The 21,666-nt window shown below is 40.3% G+C and overlaps 2 protein-coding genes across 2 annotated transcripts; both read left to right on the top strand.

Moving 5' to 3' along the window:
* Window positions 1–169: 169 nt before the first annotated feature.
* On the top strand, window positions 170–14,706 carry MTERF3 (mitochondrial transcription termination factor 3). Its single transcript, XM_054269538.1, has 8 exons — window positions 170–187; window positions 596–947; window positions 3,236–3,388; window positions 4,341–4,530; window positions 6,946–7,093; window positions 8,293–8,364; window positions 11,104–11,265; window positions 13,516–14,706. Exons 2-8 carry the CDS (start codon window positions 617–619, stop codon window positions 13,708–13,710), a joined length of 1,251 nt encoding a protein of 416 aa, XP_054125513.1. The 5' UTR covers window positions 170–187; window positions 596–616; the 3' UTR covers window positions 13,711–14,706.
* A 950-nt stretch (window positions 14,707–15,656) lies between these two features.
* LOC128933495 (cytochrome b-c1 complex subunit 7) lies at window positions 15,657–21,314 on the top strand (the record flags this gene model as incomplete). The annotated part of the gene is made up of 4 exons (XM_054270846.1): window positions 15,657–15,846; window positions 17,058–17,129; window positions 18,841–19,007; window positions 20,188–21,314. Coding segments are annotated over 4 exons (507 nt in total), but the record flags the coding sequence as incomplete, so codon positions are not given.
* Window positions 21,315–21,666: the final 352 nt, after the last annotated feature.

Raw genomic sequence — 21,666 nt, 5'->3', positions numbered from 1 at the left:
AGAGAGAAACGGAGCGCGGGAGGGGAGTTGGCTGCGCCATACCGCCCTTTTATAACACGCGGAGAGAAGGACGCTGCTGCCTACTCCCCCCTGTTTCCTTCCGAGTGGTGTCGCCCAGGCCGGGCCGGGGAGCGGGGCGCACACGTGGGCCGCGCCGTGCCGCGCCGCGCAGCGCCGCGCAGCGCAGGTGAGCCCCCGGTGGGTCCCGCTGTTCCCGGGCCGGGTGGCACTGTCACTTCTCCCGCAGGCTGCGCGCAGCGGCTACCGGCGTGGGGAGCTCTGCGAGGGGAGGACGGCGGGCGCGGCCCGACTCAGCCTCCCCGCCCTGTGCGGTTTTACGCGGAGGGCCACGTGCCCCCGGGAGGGCTTAGGTCCTGGCTGGGCTTCCCCATGCTCCCGAGGGAACGGCTGTCCTAGAGGGCGGCGGGTGGTGGCCTCAGACCCGGCTCCTCCGTTTGTGGCGCGTTTAAAGCCTGAAGTCCGTAGGTGGCGCTTTGTAGCGAGGGGTTGCTGTAACGCCGGGGGATTCACGCTCCCGGCTGTACGGCGAGGCGGGCAGCGCCCGTATCACCCCGCGGCTTTTTCCTGCCCGTAGGATGCCGTGCTGCGGTGGGTGATGGCCGTGTGGGCTCGGCACGCCGCCCGCTGGGGCTGCCTGCTGAGCACAGCCCGTGCTGCTGCTCAGCTTCCTCGGCGGCTCGGGGTTGCCGCCTGCCCCGCACGGGCCTGCCCTGAGCTGGCCCGTCGGGCTGTGCCGCCCGCTGGAAGGGAGGCGGCTCTGTGCGGACTGCAGGGGCGCAGGCGGCTGTCCGCAGGGAGCTGCTCCCCGCCCGACAGCGCCAAGGATGCGGCCTTCTCTGCTCCCGAAAGTAACCTGCCTTCAGTGCAACAGGAACAAGCAAAACCAGAAATATTACCTGATCTGAATGCAAAAATACTGGACGAAGGTAAGAGGCTTTAAGGGATACAATTTCTCCCGAATCCTCAAATTATGTTTTAAGTATGCTGTGGTTCAACCCCAACTGGGTTCTCCTTTTTTGCCCTGTTTGCCTAAAATATGTGTCTGGATTTCCTGACTTTCACTTCTGATTAGCTCCGTAGTTAATTCAGATAGTTATGGTCGATGTGGCATGCAAAGAATACCTTTAAAGTGAGATAAAGGTATAATGTTTTGGGTAGAAATGTAGGTCTGGAGCTGCTCTTTGAAGGAGTTTTCATAACCCTACCTGCATCTGTTTGCCTTTCCCTCGCAGATGTACCAACTAAAGGGTTTTGGTTTGGGGGTTTTTGGGCGTTTGGTTTTGATGTTTTTTAATTTTTTTTTTTTTTTTGGTTTGGGGGTTTTTTGCCCTTTTTTTTTTGTCTTAGTTTTTTTTTGTTTTGGTGGTTTTTTTGTTTGGTCCGTTGTTTTGTTTTTGTGGGGGTTTTTGTTTTGGTGGTTTTTTTTATTTTGAGTGAGGCTGGGAGAAGCTCACACTCCACGGTTTGAGGGATCAGGAAGGACCAACAGGAGGCAGTGGTGTGAAGCCTCCTCAAGCGCTGCTCTGATGAGAAATGCTCACCCAACTGTCTTCTGAGGAAGGGACACGAAAGGAGATAAATGCAGCGGCGCCTTGGTGTTGTTGCCCTGAGGAAATTTACTCACTTTTTACCCCTACTTTTATATCTAAACAAAAAGTATAATATTTCCATCCTTTCAAATTACTTTAGGTATGCTGAGGAAATCTGCTCTGAATTACTGAGCAGCTTTGTATGTTCAGATTCTGCTTTGAGCCCAGCCAGCCTGGATTATACAGAGCTTATTATTTGGGGTGGCTCAGACCTGCAGCAGAGATCTGTGTGTGTAGCTGGTTCTGAAACAGTGCTGCACCAAAGTGATGGGTCAGCCAGCTGGTTTGTGGCTGCACCTGCGATGTGGTTTATCCACTTGCCAGATTGTTATCAGCCAGCAGACTGACTGGAGAATGTGTGTGTGTAGCATTTTGCCCAGTTGTCAGTCTGTATAATGGAGTAAACATAATTGATAATTTTTGGAGGTTTTGGTAACTTGAAGTGTGATTCCCAATAGGAAGTGTAAGGACCTTAAAGTGGCAATAAAATACCTGTATGCATGTGGAATGGACTTAATTGTATATTGCTTTGGTCCTCAACAAGTTGAAAAAAACCACTTGATATTCCTATATATTCCTAGAGGGTTCCTGTTCAATGTGTAAATGTTGCTGAAAGCATTGTACTGTGCTTTTGTTTCTGAGGCTATGAGAAAAAGACAAGACCTTCAATAGCTATCAAGCTAGTGTGTGCAACTCTTCCTGGAGCATTAGGCACATCCTAATTACTTTGGAGCTACACGTAGAGTTCTAGTGTGCCTTTGTTTCTTGACTTGGAAGAGTGTTGCCCTGGTCTCTCAGAGGCCATTATACAAAGGTATAGAGCACTGAAAATCCCCTTCCCAAAGAGTTATAATCAGGGCATCTGATCAGTAATCAAACTGATGATTGATGTGGATCCTAGCAGCTAGCCTGCAAACAGCAATCTTAATCTCGCTGCTGTGAAGTCATATCTATGGAAAAATAGATCTGTTTAGAGAATTTGTTCTTTAAAGACCTTGAGTTCTGTGACTTGGAACACTTGGGGGAAAACAAGCATAATAATGTTCCCTTTGAAACCATAGTGAGTAGGAAGTTATTCCTTTTGCTGTTAGAGATAGTGGCAGTCAGCTGCCTTTCTGTAATGGATAAGACATAATAGCCTGGCTGGAGTTGGCTGTGAAATACATTGAAAGTTAAAACAGCTGCATTCCAGGCTGCATTTTCAGGAGAGCCACAAAGTAGTGGGCTGGTCAGGTTATGAAAAATAATCTTGGCAGTAGCCTTTTATCTGGCTGTGATCAGGCTAGGATGCATTTGTGAAGACATGAAAGAGGATCCTTTTACAGAGGGTGATTTGATCTCTTGTCTGCAGTGTCTAGGCAGCAGACTGGCAGGCTTGCTGGGTACTACTCTCAGATTTGGCCATATGAGTAAAAGTTGATGGGCAGTGACCAGGAGATGGAACAGAGGCAAAAACTGGGAGCAGAGTTTATGTTTACATGTTTTCAAATAGTAGGTTGGCTGTTTATCACATGGCACAGTGTTCCTGCATTTTGGAAAGGATTTTAAGAGATCTGTATAGCATTTGGTGGGAGCAGCTTTGTCTTTCACAAAATGCATTTGGGTTTTCTATATTTGTTTCTCAGACTGGGATGACATCCCACCTTCATCTGCTCTGGAAGTGATTTCTGAGGAAGAAGCTGTACAGATCATTGCAGAACCACTTCTCCCCATTCAGTCTTCCACGCTCCGAGATTACGTTGATCACTCAGAAACCCTTACAAAACTTGTCCACCTAGGTATGTGTGATTTTGTTTGTGTGCTCTGCCTATGCAGAGCTTTACAGATCCTGTCATTTGTGCTTTGCTCTTACTGGTTACCTTGAAAATGGGAACAGTGACCCATGGTGAAAAGCTGCAGAATGTTATCCAGGGTAAACAGACAAAAGGAGGGGACTGTGTCACTAACAGTGCCATACTGCTGGGAAACAAAGCTGGCTGGTGTTAGTCCCTTAGTGCTCTGTTAGAAGGAGGCATCTCCCACAGGTTCAGGAGGTGGCAATCACTGTGTAATTTAATTTAATTGGTCTTTCTTCTTTTGGGCTGGTTAAAAATGCTTTGATTTGCTGCAAAACAAGCTGCAGCTCTTCATCCTTGGAAGGAAAGAAAGAGAATGGTTGCTATGCATAACATTAGGAGTGAGGCACAGCACACTGGAGAGGCAAGAGGGAAGTGTCAAAAAAACTTGGACTACAGAGATGCCCAAGTTCAAGCTTTCTCACCACCTTGTTCCCCAAACGTGCAAGGAAGACTGGAAAGAGGTTGGAGAAATTAATACTTGAGAGGAGGAATCTGTCCCCATATAGTAAGAAATTGTCATGTGTGAGTCAGTGTACAAAGGCCCTTCATTGCAAAATTGTCATCTCCCCTTTTATAACAGATTTGGAAATTTCATGTGCACATACTTCTGTGCAACAAGAGCAGGTCTCTAAATGTGGCACATGCAGGTTTCACTGCAAAGGTCTTTCTTCAAAAAATAAACTCAGCAAAAGCTTCTAAAATGACTGCTTATTTTATCTGGAGTCTTTCCACAATATACAAGGTATAGCTTTGCTGTGTTGAGTAATTAAAGTATGCAAAATCAGTGCAAAAAATTGAGTAGTCCTATAAATTCCAGCATGCCTTTGGGAAACAGTTAGAGAAAGCAGGGTCTGTGTTTAATTAAAACAACTTCTAATTTTGTTTATTGTAGGAGTTGACTTATCCCAAGTGGAGAAACGTCAAAAGGCAGGTCAGCTCTTACTGACCTTGGACTTTGAAAAAGATGTAAAAAAAATACTTCTGTTTCTTAAGGATGTGGGTGTAGAAGACAATCAACTAGGACCATTCCTGACCAAAAATCCATACATTCTTGGTGAAGATCTGGAAGCTTTAGAAACCAGGTAAGCCTTTCAAGTAGTAGCAGGGTGTTAAAGCCCCTTGGCTTGAAGATCTGGTTTCCCAGAACAACTCGTGTATGTATGTGCATGTTTAATGAACTCAAAACTTCCCAGTACTCCAGAGAAAAAGTCTGTCATCTTGGCTCTTGCATGTAGTAGCATTTCTATCTGAAACAGAAATCTGAAAGTACCAATGTTTAGAAACAGGCACAAGAGTAGACTCTTGTATAACATAGACCTAACTTCTTTCTCCTCTGTTCTTCTAATCTTGTGTTCAATAAGTGGCCTTTCAGAAACAATATCCAAAAAAATACCCTATGTCATTTTTCCAGAAGTAGTTTTGAGTTTAGGTATCAGACCAGACTGCTCTTCTGAAGAGACGCTTGGGGTTTTTTTTGTGATAAATATCCTAACTCTTCCATTAAGTCAGATTTTCTTTTCAGTGACACTCCTGTGGCACTGGCTGATTAGTAAAGAAGGGGCTAAACAGAGCAATCCAATTTCTTCTTAATTTTCTGCAGTATGATTCTTCTGTAAGTTTGACACTGGTGAATGCTTTCCTGCAAGCTTTAAAGTAAGTGTGTGTGCTGTAAAGGCTGTGAAGTGAGTGTGTCTCAAATAGCTGTCTTTTGAAAGCTGAGTATCACCTTTGCATAAACAGTTCGGTGCAGATGGACGTGGTATTGGTTACATCACTCTGGAATGTTTTATTGCTATGGATCCCATGTTGCCAGGAAACAAAACAAAATTTCAATAGGTTTGGCATTTGACTTCAGATAAACACTGTAAAAGTCAAAACATTCCATAATTCCTAGCAATTTTGACAGTTGCAAATCAGTGTCTGTACTGCAGCTGCACCAGATGCTTTGTTTTATGCTGGTGTTAATGATGACTTAAAACTGTTAACATGCTACAGAGAACTGCTGAGCCCTGTAGTGGAACGAGGGCTGACCTTGGTGCCAGCACTCACGGATGTATCTCAGGCTTTGGCCAGGTTGGATAGTTGTGTTCCTTTAATATTTTAGTTTCTACAGTCAAGTTACTACAATCTTGCCATTCCTCTTTTAAGTTTCTTGCCTTTCCAGGAAGAAACACTTCAAGTGTGAATCTTAATGGCTTGTTAACAGAAAGAAGTGGAGTTGGGACAGCCAAAAGATTTGATTTTTATTCTGCTCATTTAGCTGTTTCTGGGATGCTTGGAAGCTGTGCCAATTCCGTTGTCATTGTCTGGAGCCTAGGGTGCTACCTTCTGTGTTGGGGTGCCTGCTCAGTTAGGAATTGGTCCTCTAGAGCTTGTTTTTATATCTTCCATCTGGGAGTTTTTGGCTTGTGATAATTTCTGAGGATTTGTGGAAAGAGGGAAGTTGAGTGACTGGAAGGTAATTTTATTTTTTTTCCTCTCCACAAGACATAGTTTAACAAAAAGCCCATTTTTTACTGAATATCTGCTTCTGCAGAATATTCTGCAACCCATTTATTATCTTAATTACTACCAGATAAGGCAATTCTTGTATGCTCTAAGTTGATCTGACTGCAAATACTTCTCATATTGCAACTACTTTCATCTATAACCAGAAGAAGCCTCTCCAAATTGTAATTTAGTTGTTTAGTACATGGTCGTATGTGGATTAATTGTGTCTCTTTACTTGGTGTGCTGTATTTGTCCTCTTCAAGCATTTTCTTCTGGGAGCTGTGGTAATCATCTACTGCAAGTGGGACTTGAAATAGGATTTCACTTTCACTGAAATCAAAGTTTGGAAAAAGTTTTGACTTGGAAAGAAGGAAGGAAAGCAAGCTCTGTTAAATATCAAAACCTTAGTCAACTCCTCTTGCTTTCTGACAACCAGATGTTTGTTGCTCGCTTCTTAGACCAGTGACTGAAAATAGGGCAAACACAACTTCAGCTGATGTAGAAATGTCTTTTTCGACAATATCTCTACACACAGCATCCTTGTATGATATTTCTACTCCGATGCTATTGGCAAAACAGGAGTGTATGAGGTATAGACTCCGTTCCTTCAGCAGTAGAAATGGAATTCATTAAAATAGCAAAAGGCTGTATATATCTTCTTGTCCATACCCTATTAATGTGTTTGCAGTCTAGGAGACAGACTAGTAGTTAACTGTAGGTTAACATTGTTATCTGCTTAAGTACAGCTGGAAGGAATTAAAATCTGTCTTCAGTATTGACATTCTGCTCTGAGGTTTATTTTACTTCTAATTAATTGGAAGGGAGGGTATTTTGCTTTTACGATAACTTCAGATTTCACCTTAATTATTTTTGGCAAGGTTGCATGTTAATGCTAGAACATCTGTCCATTTATAAGATATCATTGAGGAATTTAAGTTATCACTGAATAAATGGAGGCAATATAATTTTCATCACTGGATTTTATTTTGTTTTTGTTCTCTTTCTAGAGTGGCTTACCTAAAATCAAAAAAATTTGGTAAGTCAGAAATTGCTCAGATGGTCTCAAGAGCTCCATATTTGCTGTTGTTTTCAGTGGAAAGATTGGATAACAGACTGGGTTTCTTCAAAAATGAACTTGGTCTCAGTGTAAAAAAGGTAAAGACTGAAGTGTTCAGGTATTTTGTTAGTGACAGTTGTAAGGTCTTGCAATATGAATACTCCAAAGTGTTTGGAGATTATCAACAAACATTATGTTAACACCAGCAATGTCACTAGAGGGTTATAGGAGGGTAACATGGTTTTAACTGTCTGTGGAAGTGATATGGACACCTGACATTCAGAGGACCTGAAGTACAGCTTCTGAAGATGACCTGCTACAGTTTATTATCAAATAAGCATGTGTATGTCCAGTTCTGTTATTTGAGGTGGGTCAGAGGACTGAATTAATTACTGAAACAGCAAGCAGCTCTTTTAACTTCTGGAAAATTATTTGATGCTCTTCATCTCTTCAAGATACTTCAACATACTTAAAAATTATAAAAATAGTCTAATTTGTGAGTATCTTATAAAGATAAATGCCAAATCATACACTCAGCTCACCAAGAGTGACCTCTGTGTTTGCTCATGGTTGCATACCATATTACATACTTAGTGGGTATTCAGCACCTTGCTTTGGATCTTCAGGGCAGGTAGTAGCTGGACTTGCCTGGAGTAAGTGGGCAGTGTTAGTTGTGTCCTGCAGTAGGTGGGGATTGCAATGAATACCAAATTCCAAGTGGAATCTTGGGTTCTTCTATTAGCTGCTATGAACAGTCATAGCTGCTACAGTGCTCTGTTGCTGGCCTTTCCATATTTGAGGTGAGACATTTCCTCGGAAAAAGGTTTAGCCACCACCTTGTACTCAGGGTGGACTGCAAGTAATCAGACACTTCAGGGAATGTGGAGTATTTCTTGTAGTGCTGTTACACTGTGGTCTAACCAGATTCAGAAGTTAGCTCCACTGCCACTAAAAACCCTTTTACAGCTTCCATTGGGTGGTGTGTTGTTTACTTTTTTTAAAAAGATAGGAAGAAACAACTTGAGGGCTGAGAGAAATTGAGTACTTGAGCTTACTTCCTCCTTTTGATGCATGCTTTTACTCCCTCTTCCTATCAGCTTTACATTGTATTATTTTTTGTTTTCTAAAAGAACATATTTGAGTAATGTTTTGCGTCTTAACATACTGCTGTTTCATGCAAATTCATCTTAGATGTAGAGATAAAATGAAACACGAAATGAAAAAAAAAGTTTATATAGGATCTTTCTTTCAAAGCCTTCCATAAAACTCATTAATTTATGTGTTTTTCTGATTGTAGACAAAGGATCTGGTAATTCGTCTTCCAAGGCTACTGACTGGCAAAATAGAGCCTGTAAAAGAAAATCTTCAGGTGAGCTTATGAATAGATATTAAAAGTGTATTTTATATAGTTGAAGAGTTGTCAGGAGATAAAATTCTTGTAGGGGATTGTGTAGAAAGAATTTAATGAAATAATTTTGGTGGTGATATAAAGCAACTGTTAAACCATATCTTTTCCTCTATAGCATGTAAGCTCACTCAATGCATGGAGCATTACCTTATTCTCTTTTCTACTCTGATGCATTGCCTTCCTGCCAAAAGTTGCTATATGATGACATAAATGGTTGCCCACTTTTAATGAGTAGAAAAATACTCAAGTCTTTTTTTCCCTCCCCTTAATTATTATGGTTTTTTGCTAACTTGGATTGTCCGTGAGTATTTAGGAGCAAGAAATGTGCAGTTGATTATTTTTCTCCTGGCAGGTAACTAGCCTGCCAAAATGTGCATTTGACACCTATTGGCTGATAGCAGATGGTCATTATTAACAACTGTTGGGTAAATAACTTCAAACCCATGGGGATTCCTTTCCCTTCTGAAAATGTAAGTGTATTGCTTTAATTACTGTGCTGTAAAGCCATTGAGGCCAAACAGCATGATGTAGTGTAACAATTTGTGAAATTCCATTATTCTATAACAAATAACTATAAATCAAAATGTATAATTTTCAGACAGACTCACTGTTCTGAAACTATTAAACACTGGAAGTCTTGCAATCTGAAATGCTTGTGTGGTAAGGGAGGAGACTGGAAAGTAGCAGACTGTTCTAATTAATAGTGCTTTCTTTTAAACACACATTGTTTCCACAGGCTGGGGAGCCATTATTATAATGAATGTGTTTTTGAGGTCTTTAGTTCTATGTGACTATCTTGTTTAGCCACCAAGAAATACAGCATAGCACCTCTATTTTTAAAATGTGTGAGAAAGGGAAAGAAAGGAAGCAATTTTTAGGTCCCCACTGTTGGAATCTACTAATTCTTAAAAGCTCAAGCTTTTCAGGAGGTTGGATTCAGAATCTGTGTTCAGACCTGTATGTCCTAAACTGGACAGTACTTGGAAAGTGAAATCACATACCAACAGTTCTGAAGTGATCAGGTTGCATCCCTCATTCTGCATGGACTGTAATTTAGAAACAAGTACAGTAGCTGATCTTGGTTGTCGTAAGATACCAGTCATGGACTAAATGTGCTGAAGGATTGCTTAGTCCATCCTCTGAGGGTTTAATCAAGCACAATTAGAGATTCATTGACAGGGTAAAACCTGTCAAAGCTTTCATTACCACTGCGTATTGTGGGAATAATACATACTTTGTTGACTATTGCTGAGGCTTACGCAATAAGGATATTAGCGTGTGTGGCCTAGAGAGTTATTGAATATTAAACATGTTTGCTGTCAGACTGAGTGCAGTCAAAGCAACTTACACTTGAGCTCACTGATCATGTCGAGGGAGCTGTTCCATGTCACAGAGTAGAAAATAAAAGCTCAAGATTCTTGCCACCGTTACCTCTATAGTGGGCCCAGCTTTATCTCTGCACTGATTTAACACAGGGTCTTAACTCCGGTTGTGTATCTTGATGCAGGAGGTTACCCCTGCCAGCTCAGGTCCGTGGAAGGTACCACTCATGTGCAAACACCTATTTCCATACTTGAACGCTGTCTCAGTTGATTGGTATTTTGTGTGGTGCACAAATATTTATAAAGCAGAAAAGCTAAAATGAGGAGTTGAAAGACCTGATTATAGTTGCCTCTAGAAACAGTTCCCTGTAAGGATTTGGAAGTCCTAAGGTAAATTCAAAACCCGGATTCTAAGCCCTTCCCTTCATATTTGACAAGCAGTTCTGGAAAAAAGCCACAGTCTTGGCACGTCAAACTGGGCAAACAAAAACACCACCTTCTTGCCAATTGAAGTACCTTAGTTTGATATGAAAGTCTGGTTATGTTAGCTGGCAAGCACACCCACTTCATGACTGCAAACAAGCTGCTTGTAAGTGTCACTGGAGGATAGAAGAAATGACTGAGTTAACAGACACTCTTGTATGCTGAATTCTTTTTCAACAACTCAATGAATTGCTTGCCATTCTGCACTTTGGGAGGAGTGCTCATGATTTTATTGAAAAAATGTGTTTCGTTTTCCTTTTGGGAAATCATAATTGAAGTCAAGTCAGTCTCTGAAAAAGACATCTTACTTTAGACTTTATTGAACTGTAGAATAAATCAAATACCCTATGTATTCTACACATCTCTTTTAAGTTCAGCAGTCTTAAGTTGAAAACTATAGAAATTATACTCTCTATTTTAAAAAATGTACCTTGGATACATTAGCAAAAGTAGGCACCAGCTATTCAATTGCTGTGTTTTACAGAGCTCAGTAGCTCCATAGGAAGAAAGTCTCTTGACAGCTTGGTATTGAAAATGATAAAGGACTCTTTGGGGAAAATCTTTATGCTTTTAACTGCCATACATATAGAGACGTGGCTTTTTTGTTCATGTCTCAGACAAACTGAAAAATACATAATATTCACAGAAGTTATCCTTATTTTGGGGATAATTTATAAAAAAATTACACTTTAATCTAGAACACTAAATAATTTGTATTGTCTGACTTGAAAAGAACTGAAGTGGCAGATATTTTTGTGGTTTTCATTCTTGTTGCTGTGTAAAAAAGAATAGAAGAATTTTGCATTAGTTTATTTCAGTGGCACATTAAAATAAGCTGAGTTTGCTGTTTGTAAAATAAACTGACTTGCAAAGATAAAATTGTGCTCTTTTTCAGGTTTGTCAAATTGAACTTGGTTTTCAACGTAATGAAATTCAACAGATAGTGTGTAAAACTCCCAAGATTTTAACTGCAAGTAAAAAGAGACTCAAACAGACATTTGACTACTTACACAACATAATGGGCATTCCCCACCACATGCTTACTCGCTTTCCTCAGGTGAGCTATTGATCTGGGAATAAATTGTAGGTGCTCCTGTCACAGCCACTTCACTGATGTGCTGAAGGTGGAGCCTTGCTCTGTGCAGAACATAAGTGAATTCTCCAGCTAGCCTGTGGCTTTTACTCTAATTGGGATAACTTCTATTAGCAATCCAGAAACTATTGAAGATTTCCAATGGAACTGCTGCTTATTTTCCATTAGCACATGTGACATCACTACCCCCAGTCTTGTGATATTTAAGGTTTTTAACAGAGGTAGTCATGCTAATCTCTTCTGTGTTCATGCAAGAGAGATTACTGCCTGCTTAGGGATTTGCTTGTCCTGAAATCTTACCTAAGAGACACAAGAGAAGACAGATTATGAAGAAGATCTGTTCATTAGGTAACATTATATATATAAATATAAACATTTCTTTCAGGTTTGTCTACTTAAAAAATAACCTTTAGAAATTGTAGGATCTGAAAATACAGTGTAAAGGTAAGAGAAGTTCTGTCCATTAGACAATTAGATTATCCTTGGTCTTCTTATTGCTGCAGCAATTGCTAAAATACCACGGGATTGAAAATAGATTTGTTTCTTGATTACTATTTTGGGTTTTTTCCTACCTCCTCATTACTGCCATTTCCTCACAAATTGAAAGCTAAAAGTGTTAGTCACTTCATTCAATGCCTACATGCAGTTGCACTATCTTCTTATAAGGTAAAAATGAAAGCAGAAATTTCAACTTCTGAACTGCAGTAATTTTCTTTCTAAAGCAAGTCTAGTAGAGAACCTAAGTGGCTAGAAAGCCAAAATTGCACAGAGGAATAAAACTATTCAGGATTTTTATTATCTTGCTATTTAATCTATCTTTACTTAACAAGGATGCTTGCTTTTATGCTCAACTTTGTTACTTTGCCCTCCTTGATCTGTAAATGACGACAACAAGTTTTGCTCACTTCTTCTCAGTTGTCTTGTTGTTGGCTTTATGGTGGTTCACCTCATTATTTTTCTTCCTTTTGTTTGGTAAGGTGTTTCCTCTATTCCTTATTCTTGGCACAGTCTCTCCCTCTCTTTCCTGTTCTTCCCTTTCACCCTTGAAAACTGAATTCCAGGATACAGGTAGTGCACATCAGTCTGCATATGGTTGGGCCTTAACTTGTGCCTTCACAAATACATATTTATCTCCATCAGTACTCACTTTTATCCTGATTGACAGTAATGTTAAAAATAGGAAGTATACAGGTTTTTTTTTTTTTGTCAATTTCTATCTGATGTTACAGTTGCTCTGGTAGCCATTCTGTCAGCTACAAATGGTGATTAAGTGTTTTTTTTTAATTTCTTCTGTATTTTGACTGCCTCTTAAAATTCAAGAAGGCAGAGGAGGAGCAGTAGTTTTGTTTTTCCCTCCTTGTTCAAATTAGTTTGCATCCTCATGGAACTCTTCTTCCATCAATGGAGTCTCTTTTTTAGTAAAATCTCTTCTTCCTGTGGCATTCATATGTTCATCAATATTGCCTCTATAGCATCTCTCTCTGTTCAGTTGTACTGCTCAGGAATGAACTTCGATCTTTGCTTTTACGACGTAACTGTGCGTCTCATCTTCCCCACTTCCTTCTCTTTTCAAATGTTCTGCTGATTTCTTTTGTGTTTCCCCTACCATTGTTCTCATCTTTGTCTGTCTAGATTATTTTTTGTGGCAGGTATCTTCAAAGGTAGGCATTGCTGTGCAGCAGAAGACAAATGGTTGCTTTGAACCACCACACTGTGCCTTTTGGCACGTTATCATGACAGGAGTCACATCCACTCACCTCTGCCCTTGCCACCGTGCCAGTTTATTTGCATTATGCCCTGTGGTCACCTCTTCATTTTTTCCTTGTAACAGTGGTTATTTGAATCTGTCTAAAGCTAGAGGGAAGGTGCTCCCTGTTACTGAATGTCTCCACTGTCTTGGCTGTGATTACACAGTAATTACAAAGTATTATAGTTGTTATATAGAAACAACTCTCAAGCACATTAGGTTTTTTGTATCACTCCCTGGGTTTTATTGTGTATGTCAGCATATTGTATTGGAGTATTTATTTAGAGTTTAGATAATTTATATATAAATGTAACCTACCTGGTGTTTGACGTAAACTAAAGGAAAATAAGCATATTATTTGTTTGCTTCCTAGAGCTTCATTTTGGCTAAAAACAGCTCTAATTTTTGATGCCTCGGGGTCTGAAATTTAGACAACCTAAAAAATGGTTCCCTTTTTTCTTTCTTAGGTTTTCAACTCAAAGCTATTACGAATCAGAGAGAGGCATATGTTTCTTGCCTTCTTGGGAAGAGCCCAGTATGACCCAGCCCAGCCCAGCTACATCTCCCTGGATCAGCTGGTATCCCTGCCCGATGAGGTGTTTTGTACAGAGATTGCCAAAGCCTCTATGCAGGACTTTGAAAATTTCTTAAAAACACTTTGATTAGTAACACATGTAAAAAATTATAGAATTAAGTTGCAAAATAAAGATACTTTATAAAACTACTTCCCTTTAAGGTCTCTTAACTTTTTAATTACTGGTTTAAGAAGTCATTGTTTATGAAGCGTGTAGGATTTAAAGGATTACAGTAATACTTATAGTAGCCTAAAAATGTATTTCAGAAGGATTGAGCCAATATGTTGATTGCTACTAATGCAAGCCTTGTAATTAATCACCAACTTAATTCAGAGTGGATGATGCAGCACATTAACAGAAAGGTAAATTCAAATTCCTCTTTTTTTCTTTTGATAATGGCAGAATTTTGGGAGATAGGGAATAAGTCACGAGCCAGTTTTCCAGTCTTGCCCTCTGTTATCTTCTCCTTTCACTCTCTTGCCCAAAAGTTAGAATAGCAAGATAGTGTGATAGTGAAGTAATGTGTTTACTTGCTTGAGCTAATAGTAATAATGTTATTCTTTCCCTTGTATGGTGGAAAGAATCACACCATTAATATGTGAAGCTCCTCATACAAAAAGGCATTTTATCAATAGGTTACAAAGGTGTTTCTTGCCAAAGCTGGCCGCTGAAATTGGAATCCTGAAAGCTGGTTAGAAAAGTCAAAAAAACCCGCAGCAAATGGAATTTAGGAAAATTATAAAAAGAAAAAAAATAAAGATGTTACTATCCCTGAAATCTAGAAGAACTTTATTTTAGTTACTTTTCTTTTCCCCGTGTTCAGTTTTTCTCCCCCCCACACCAAGGAGATTCATGTGGCTTTAATACACAAGTAACCATGTGAAAAGAGGCTATAGTATATATTAACGTGATAAGAGTTGGTCAGTTGTAAAAGCTGGAGTAAATTCTGACATTGGGCATCATGGGAATATTGAAAATACTTAAACTTATCATTAAACAAAGCATGTTAATATGGAATTATCAAATGCTTCACAGTGTATTTGTGAAACAAATTTCCAAACAAAACAAAAAAGCTGCCTAAATCCACATACTTTGGATAAATTCTTATGCATACAAATTAAGAACTAGAAAAATAAATGCTTGAAACACATTGAAAAAACCACATTCATTGTCTGCAATATATATCTGAGATGATCTCTTTTGTCTTTTTTCTCATGTTTTCTGTTCCATTGGCCTGGAAAGATTGCTTGAAATACTCTATTGAATAGACTGTTCTTGGTGGAGATGCATAACACATTTCATGGTGGCTGAAATGTGCTGACTAAGCACTTCCCTCCATTTCCTCCTGTTAAGTAAAAGTATCCAAAGTCCAATATGCTTACTTGGATTTTTGACTGTATTAAATGCTAATAATAAACTGTAATTTTCAAATAATATTGTAAAAAATAATGTTTACAGTAAAAATGTTAATAGAAAATATGTGGGTTCATAATGTTGGAGTTAACTTTTGCAGACTTTCTCCACTAGCCTTATTACTATGTGACAAACCATTGAACAGAAGTTGTATTACAGAGTCTGTATATTTTGAATGTCTCAAACGTTGAGCTTTAACTTCCTTTAATAATTTTAAATGTAGGAATGATTGCTGCCAGAGCGAAACCAGGTTCTTTGAATTGTTGAATTCACAAGCTGCTACCGAAATAGCTTCCCCGAACCACGATGAAGAATGGACACAAAACATTTAAAGGGAGTGCTAAAATGGAAGGAGAGAGGGGATCGAAGAACTTTCTGAGGATCATGACAAAAACTTTATGGCTTTAAGATTAAAAATAAACCACAAACTTCTGGCTGAAATTATCCACTGCGTTACCTATTACCTATTTCTTCCCCCCACGTCTGTATTTTGTCTCTTTCAGACGGCAGTGGTCCCTTCCTGCAGGAAGGCCTGGGCAGATGCAGCGCTCTGTGCCACCCGCTCACCTGGCGGCTGCGATACCTGAGCAGAGCTAGCTTTCTGTTCCTTGGCGTGACCCATTGTTGCTTTGCTTATCGTGCTTTACAAGGCGAATTTTTATTTTTCTGTGGTTTTCCTCTGTCACTTATTCCTGCCCCGCGGCCAGAGCGCAGGCGCCGCCGCTGGGCCGGCATTGGCGGGCCCGCCCCCCCGCGCCGTACCCAAGAGGCCGCGCGGCGCCGAGGTCAAGATGGCGGCGAGGGCGCCTGGTGAGGCGGCGGGGCGCTGAGGGGCAGCAGGGGCGCTGAGGGGGCGGCGGGGCCGAGTCTGTCCCTGGCCCCCTCCCGCCTGCGGTGCTGGGCTCACCTCGGCCCGTGCTGGGCAGCGAGGCGGGCCGTGACCGGGGGAGGGGGAGCCGGTGTGCACCGTGTGCCCTTGACAGGGACAGCGAGTGCCGGTTCCAGAGCCGCCGGGCGAGTCTCCTCGGCGGCCTTCCCGCGGCAGGGGGGGAGCCTGGCCCCCACAGCTGAGCTGTGTGGGTGCAGAGAGCGGTCGGGAGCACTGGGGGAAGCCTTGGGCTGCTCCTGCGGGGCCTCGGGATTTGCTGTCCTGCGCGAGTACCCACTCGGCGCGCAGTCGGGCTAAGGTTATTCCTTGTCTGGCCCTGAAAGACGAAGGGATAGCTAAGCAACCTGCTGAGGCAGTGCTCTAATGAGCTCTTTTGGGGTGTTTTGGGGATGACCTGGTAAGACAGATTACTTAAAAGTCACGTAAAACAGCTCGCCGCACTGCGTTGCCCGTGTCGTGCCGTTCGTGGCCTTCTAGACCCCTTGTTGAGGTATTTGATTATGTGTAAAAGCACCTCTGCCGTCCCAAACCACAGGAACGTGCTATATGTGGTATGGAGGTCTGGGAGTTTTTTTGTCTGGTTAATTTTCTTTTGTTTGGTTGGGATTTTTTTGAGGTTTTAGTGTGGATTTCATGATTGACTTCGGCAGCTCCTAGAAAAAGAAGTAGCATTCAAGTATCTGGAGAGGAGAGCAGAAGGTTAGCAATATAATAATAGCTGAGCTTGAAGTCACATAGCGACAACCAAGGAACCTAGATAAAATATTGGAAAAGCCTGATGGTTTTGCTTTATGCAGACACTATGGGTTTGGCTCATATAAGTGTTACAGAGTCTAAGAGTTTTGTTGCTGTCTTTGATGAGGAATTGGTAGCATTTTTCCAAGTCTTAAAGCAGCCTAACGTTCAGATTAAGTGAAATGGGTTAAACTGTTGTATGTAATGAGTTCAGTGTCAGTTATGGGATACTGAGAAGTGGAGGCCAAGTCATGTATGGTCAAATTCAAACATGATGCAGTGTTACATTGCTGCATGTGGTGGAGGCCAGCAGATATTTGTGTACTGCACAGTACTGTGTAAATGTTGAATTTTACCTTGCTGTGCAACTGATGTTCATGTTCATTTGCATGTTCAGTTGCAGGAGGTGGTCGCCTGTTTGAGAGGCTTTGCAAGTGGTACTATAATGCAGCTGGGTTCAACAAATATGGTAAGTGTTTCATTGAGTTTTAAAAATTGCAAATGTAACAGTTCTGAAACTAGTTATGGTTCATAGCTGGCATATGTACATGCAGGTTGGCATAAGTCCTTTTGATCAAAACTAGCTACTACTTCTGTAGCGAAAAAAGTTGACAATAACTCCAGTTATTTCTGTTATTTCCATTATTTCTGTGTTTGCTCATGTTTCAGAGAATTAACTTATAACAGCTAAGGCCAAGCTGGGGCAGTTGAAAAAGCTTTCACAAAGCAGTCCTGAAAACTCAATTATTTACATTTCCCCACTGAGTCACTTTCACTGGCCAGTGTCTTCTAACCCACAGACTGCCCTTGGAGCTGGAGAGGTTCCCACTGATAGTAGTCAGCCTATCTGCAGTGCTTATGCAGAGTATCCAAAGTGCAGAAAGGATTGTTGTAGTTGTTCTGCCCTTTGCGTCTCCATAACTTCAGCTGGCATCACTCTGGCCTGCACAGGGTGGAATAGGTGTCAAAACAGGGCTTTTTTAAGGAGAAGAGGGTCCCTAAATGGTATTGCCTTTGGTTTATTCAAAGTTCTTACTGAGTTTATTTCAACCATTTAGATGGCAAAACAGTTCCTATATGACAAGAATCTGAATATTCAGATGCTGCAATTTATTGCTCACCACAATACAAACAAATCTCTTAAAGGAAGTTAACATATCTGCCCTGGAGAAGTTAGAAAAGAATTACAAGAAAACTGTAAACAAGTAGCTTAGATCCTTCCTCCAGAGATGCAGTGCTTAATTCCTCTTTAGTTCCTCTTTTATAATGCCTGTCTGCTGAAATTCTTACTTCTGCTGCTTCTCTGGAAATGCGAGTAAAAAACTAGAGAAGCACCAAATTTAATATAGTGATTAAACTAGCAGCAGCACTCTCTGTGCCTTTGCACTAAATTACAAAATGGAATTTAAAAATATGTGACTCAAAAGAAATTTTTGTTTTATTGAGACACTACTGCCAAATCAGTCACATGAGATGAAAACATTTAACCACAAGTCAGTAGGTATGTTGTAGTAATCACCTTGGAATGCCACAGAAGTAATGTTTTGTCCTATTTTCTTAATACTGAACCTTACAGAAAGGTTGGTTGAGTTTCAAGAATCCTTTGTTTCACAGAAGGTGTGCGAGTGTGCTCAGCTTTGAGAAGTCTGGGTGTTTCTCTCTGATTTAACTTCTGATTTGGAGCTCACACACCAAGATAGAGATTTGGGTTTCCATAGCTTCGTGTAGTCAGCAGAGATCTGGTCATCATGAACAAGTTCAGAGTAAAATTCTTCAGCACTGAAAGAGTCCCATCTGTGGCTGACTGACTCTAATGGATTCAGAGCTCTCAAAAACCCTTTACCTGGACAGTCATCTTTAACAGAGATACAAAATTAAATGCACAGACATTCTCTCCTTAGATCCAGAGAAGTTTTGTTCTGTCTGTGTATATTCTCATGAAACACATTGAATCAAATACCCATTTTCCTTATTCCTCTTTAAGAAAAGGAGTGAAAAAAGTAAACGGAGTCTGTGTTAGGATTGCACATTCTCTCTGAGCAATCAGTGCCTCTCCTGGATTAGTTTGACTTTTCTTAATAATTTTGTGCTGGAAGTGTTTTGCCCAGGGTACATGTGTCACTCCTCAATCTCACTGAAGAGCGTTTATTCAGTGGCGCTGTCCGTTCTCCTTGGCGCAGGGTTAATGCGGGATGATACATTGTATGAAGATGATGATGTGAAGGAGGCACTGAAGAGACTTCCAGAGCACCTGTACAACGAGAGAGTGTTCCGCATAAAGCGAGCGCTGGACCTAAGCTTGAAACATCAGATCCTTCCCAAAGACCAGTGGGTGAAGTATGAAGAGGTATGTGCATGCAGTGTTCCCAAGGTGCAGCTCTTGAATGGCACTGCTGGGACTGGTGATGGGGATTTGCATTCTCTGGGGAGACACATTCACATGTTCTCTGTAGTGAATGAGTCAGTAGCTCATGGAATACCTCTGGAAAACACTTCTGATTGCAGTTTAAAAATCTGGTTTTCTGTTTGAATTACTAAATTTTTCTCAAGAAGACAGAAGCTTAAGCTGCACCTCAGAATCACAGCACATTGTTTGTGTTCAGACAAAATATTTCTTCTAAGCTGTTGGATAAAGAGGTACAATGTAAATAGCTTTGGAATTCTTAAAGAAGGTCTCCTGCTTTTCTGATTAATTTCTTAATCTTGCAGAAAATCTTGAGCCAAAGCTTTTATTCATGAAGGTGCCAAAGAAGAATAATATGAAGGGAAATAATGCATTAAAATAAGTGTCACCTTGTACTTTAGAAAAACAAACTGCACTTTCCTTATCAGATGTAACTAAATTTTATTTTTTGGTAATGAATTGGTTGACAGACTTCGCATCACTGTCCACTTCAGCTTTCTCCAGATTACCTGGCAGACAGGAATTTTATCGTCAAACTTTTGACTATAGGAGAGTATAAAGGTATTAATGCATCTCTGAATAAGCAGAGGCTGTTTCTTTTGGTCTTACAGGTCATATTTAGGTAGCTGCTGCTTTGAATAATTGGTAACATATTTCCTCAAGCAGCAGTTTGGTTTGTAAGTGATAAATATGCTCAGGGTGTTCTATCAAATACAAGTTTACAGTGCTGTGTAGAAGTTAAGCTCAAAAAGAGATTATCTGGAGTATTATTATTGGACTTTGAACTAATTAAAGTGGATCTAGTACATTTGAGTATCTGCCAAAAGGAACACTGATTCTAAAGGCACAGCTGGAAGCATCACTTTGCCTGCTAATGTTGATGAGGCATTGGGAATTAGTGGTTGCTGCAGTTGAGAACTTGTCATCACAGTCTTGGCAGATACAAAGTTTACCTTTTCAGAGCAAGTAAGGCAGGTTGTTTGTTTGTTCTCCTTGATAGGTTGGTGTTCAGGCAAACCTGGGAATGAATGAGAAAGAAATAATCTGTAGGAATGTCTTGAGATGTTTCTGGACCTTACTGTAAGCTTAAATATATTTCTTCTATATATCTCTTCTTTTTCAGGATCACCGTTATCTTGAACCATACCTAAAAGAAGTAATCCGTGAAAGACAAGAAAGGGAAGCATGGAACAAGAAGTAACTATTGAACCACTTCATGCAAATACCCAGATATTTCTGATATTTTAAACATTTGGTTGTAGAAGTCCATAGGGAGGCAGTTGTGGGGCTGAGGAATACTGTTTCAGCTTGTTCATTGAGTCTGATCATCCAACTAAAATAAACATGTCAAACTATAAAAATCTTGGAAGAGTTCTTTCTAAATGTTAACAAGCTAATGTTCATATCTTTCCTGTGAGCATATACATTACACATTAGCTTAGTGGTATGCAGTCTTCATTCCAGCTTTTGATTCTTGCTCTTTTCATCGTACAGCTGTTTTCTGCAGTAGTAGAATGAGGTAAGAAATGTTCAAGGCTGTTAGTGCTAGTTGCTCTCTTAAGTTAAAGAGGATTTGGTATTCATTCATCAATTGTCACTGTGGACAACCATACTGAACCAGTATTGATGTTACAATGGTATTGTGAGACAGCAGAATGTAATATTCTCTGTACCCAAGCAGGTATATATTGTAAAAGTGGAAAATGTAGATGATTCCTTCATCATAAAATAGGAAATGTTTCACTAACTTTTTATACCATATACATTGTTAAGCCTTAAAAACTATTTTCATGTAAAGCATGATGACTGTCTCACTTCAGCTTTTTGAGACTTTTTATTCTTTTTAAGAGTAAAAGTGGTATTCTGATGTACTTTAAACAACATAGCACTTAACATAGTTAACTTCTCCTGGGTTTTTTCATCACCTAAAGCATGCTCTAGTTTTTAGTGATTTGTATCCAGAAAATACTGGCCATTACTGGCTGAAAACCTGGAGTTTAGTCTTCTGTAGTTCAATGGTGGTGTGAATTTGAGGCAGATAGTGGTATAAGGCATGAAATTCAGAGCCTGTTGTGTAACCTTCTGCATAAAGTACAGAATCTTGCATGATGGCCTCAAGGTTTGCTTTTTTCCTTTTGTTGTGCATGCTTGTCTGCCAACCACAACACTCAGTTTACCAAAAGAAAAAGGAGCAAACCACATCTGCAGTTTTGAATTGGTATGACCAAATAATAAAATACTGGATTAGAAGCTTTTAGCTTTGCTCATCACTCTGTTGCCAACATTCTCTTGCTTGCTTAAGTCCCTTACATCTGTAGGATGGATACAGTGATCCCTCAGAACTTGATAGCCTGATGTGGCAAAACAAAATTTTGCAAAAATACCTTCATTGCCAATATTCCTCTAAAGTCTGCATGGAAAATATATTAAGAATTTGATGTTTTATTTTTCTCCTGTAGTAAAATCTAATGATTGAACCATACCTAACTTGATGTGTTTTTAGGAACTTTATGATTTTCTTCCAAGAGACAAATAGGGCATGAAGTTTCACACTTCTCTTTATGGAATTATTAGAGTATAGCTTTCTAATGAAATTAGAACT

The sequence above is a fragment of the Melozone crissalis genome, unplaced genomic scaffold (assembly GCF_028551555.1).
Source record: "Melozone crissalis strain CALT ecotype California unplaced genomic scaffold, PUWL_Pcris_2 ptg000002l_1, whole genome shotgun sequence".
Lineage (NCBI taxonomy): Eukaryota > Metazoa > Chordata > Aves > Passeriformes > Passerellidae > Melozone > Melozone crissalis.
The sequence above is the reverse complement of the archived record's forward strand: the minus strand, read 5'-3'. Positions and strand labels throughout refer to the sequence as shown.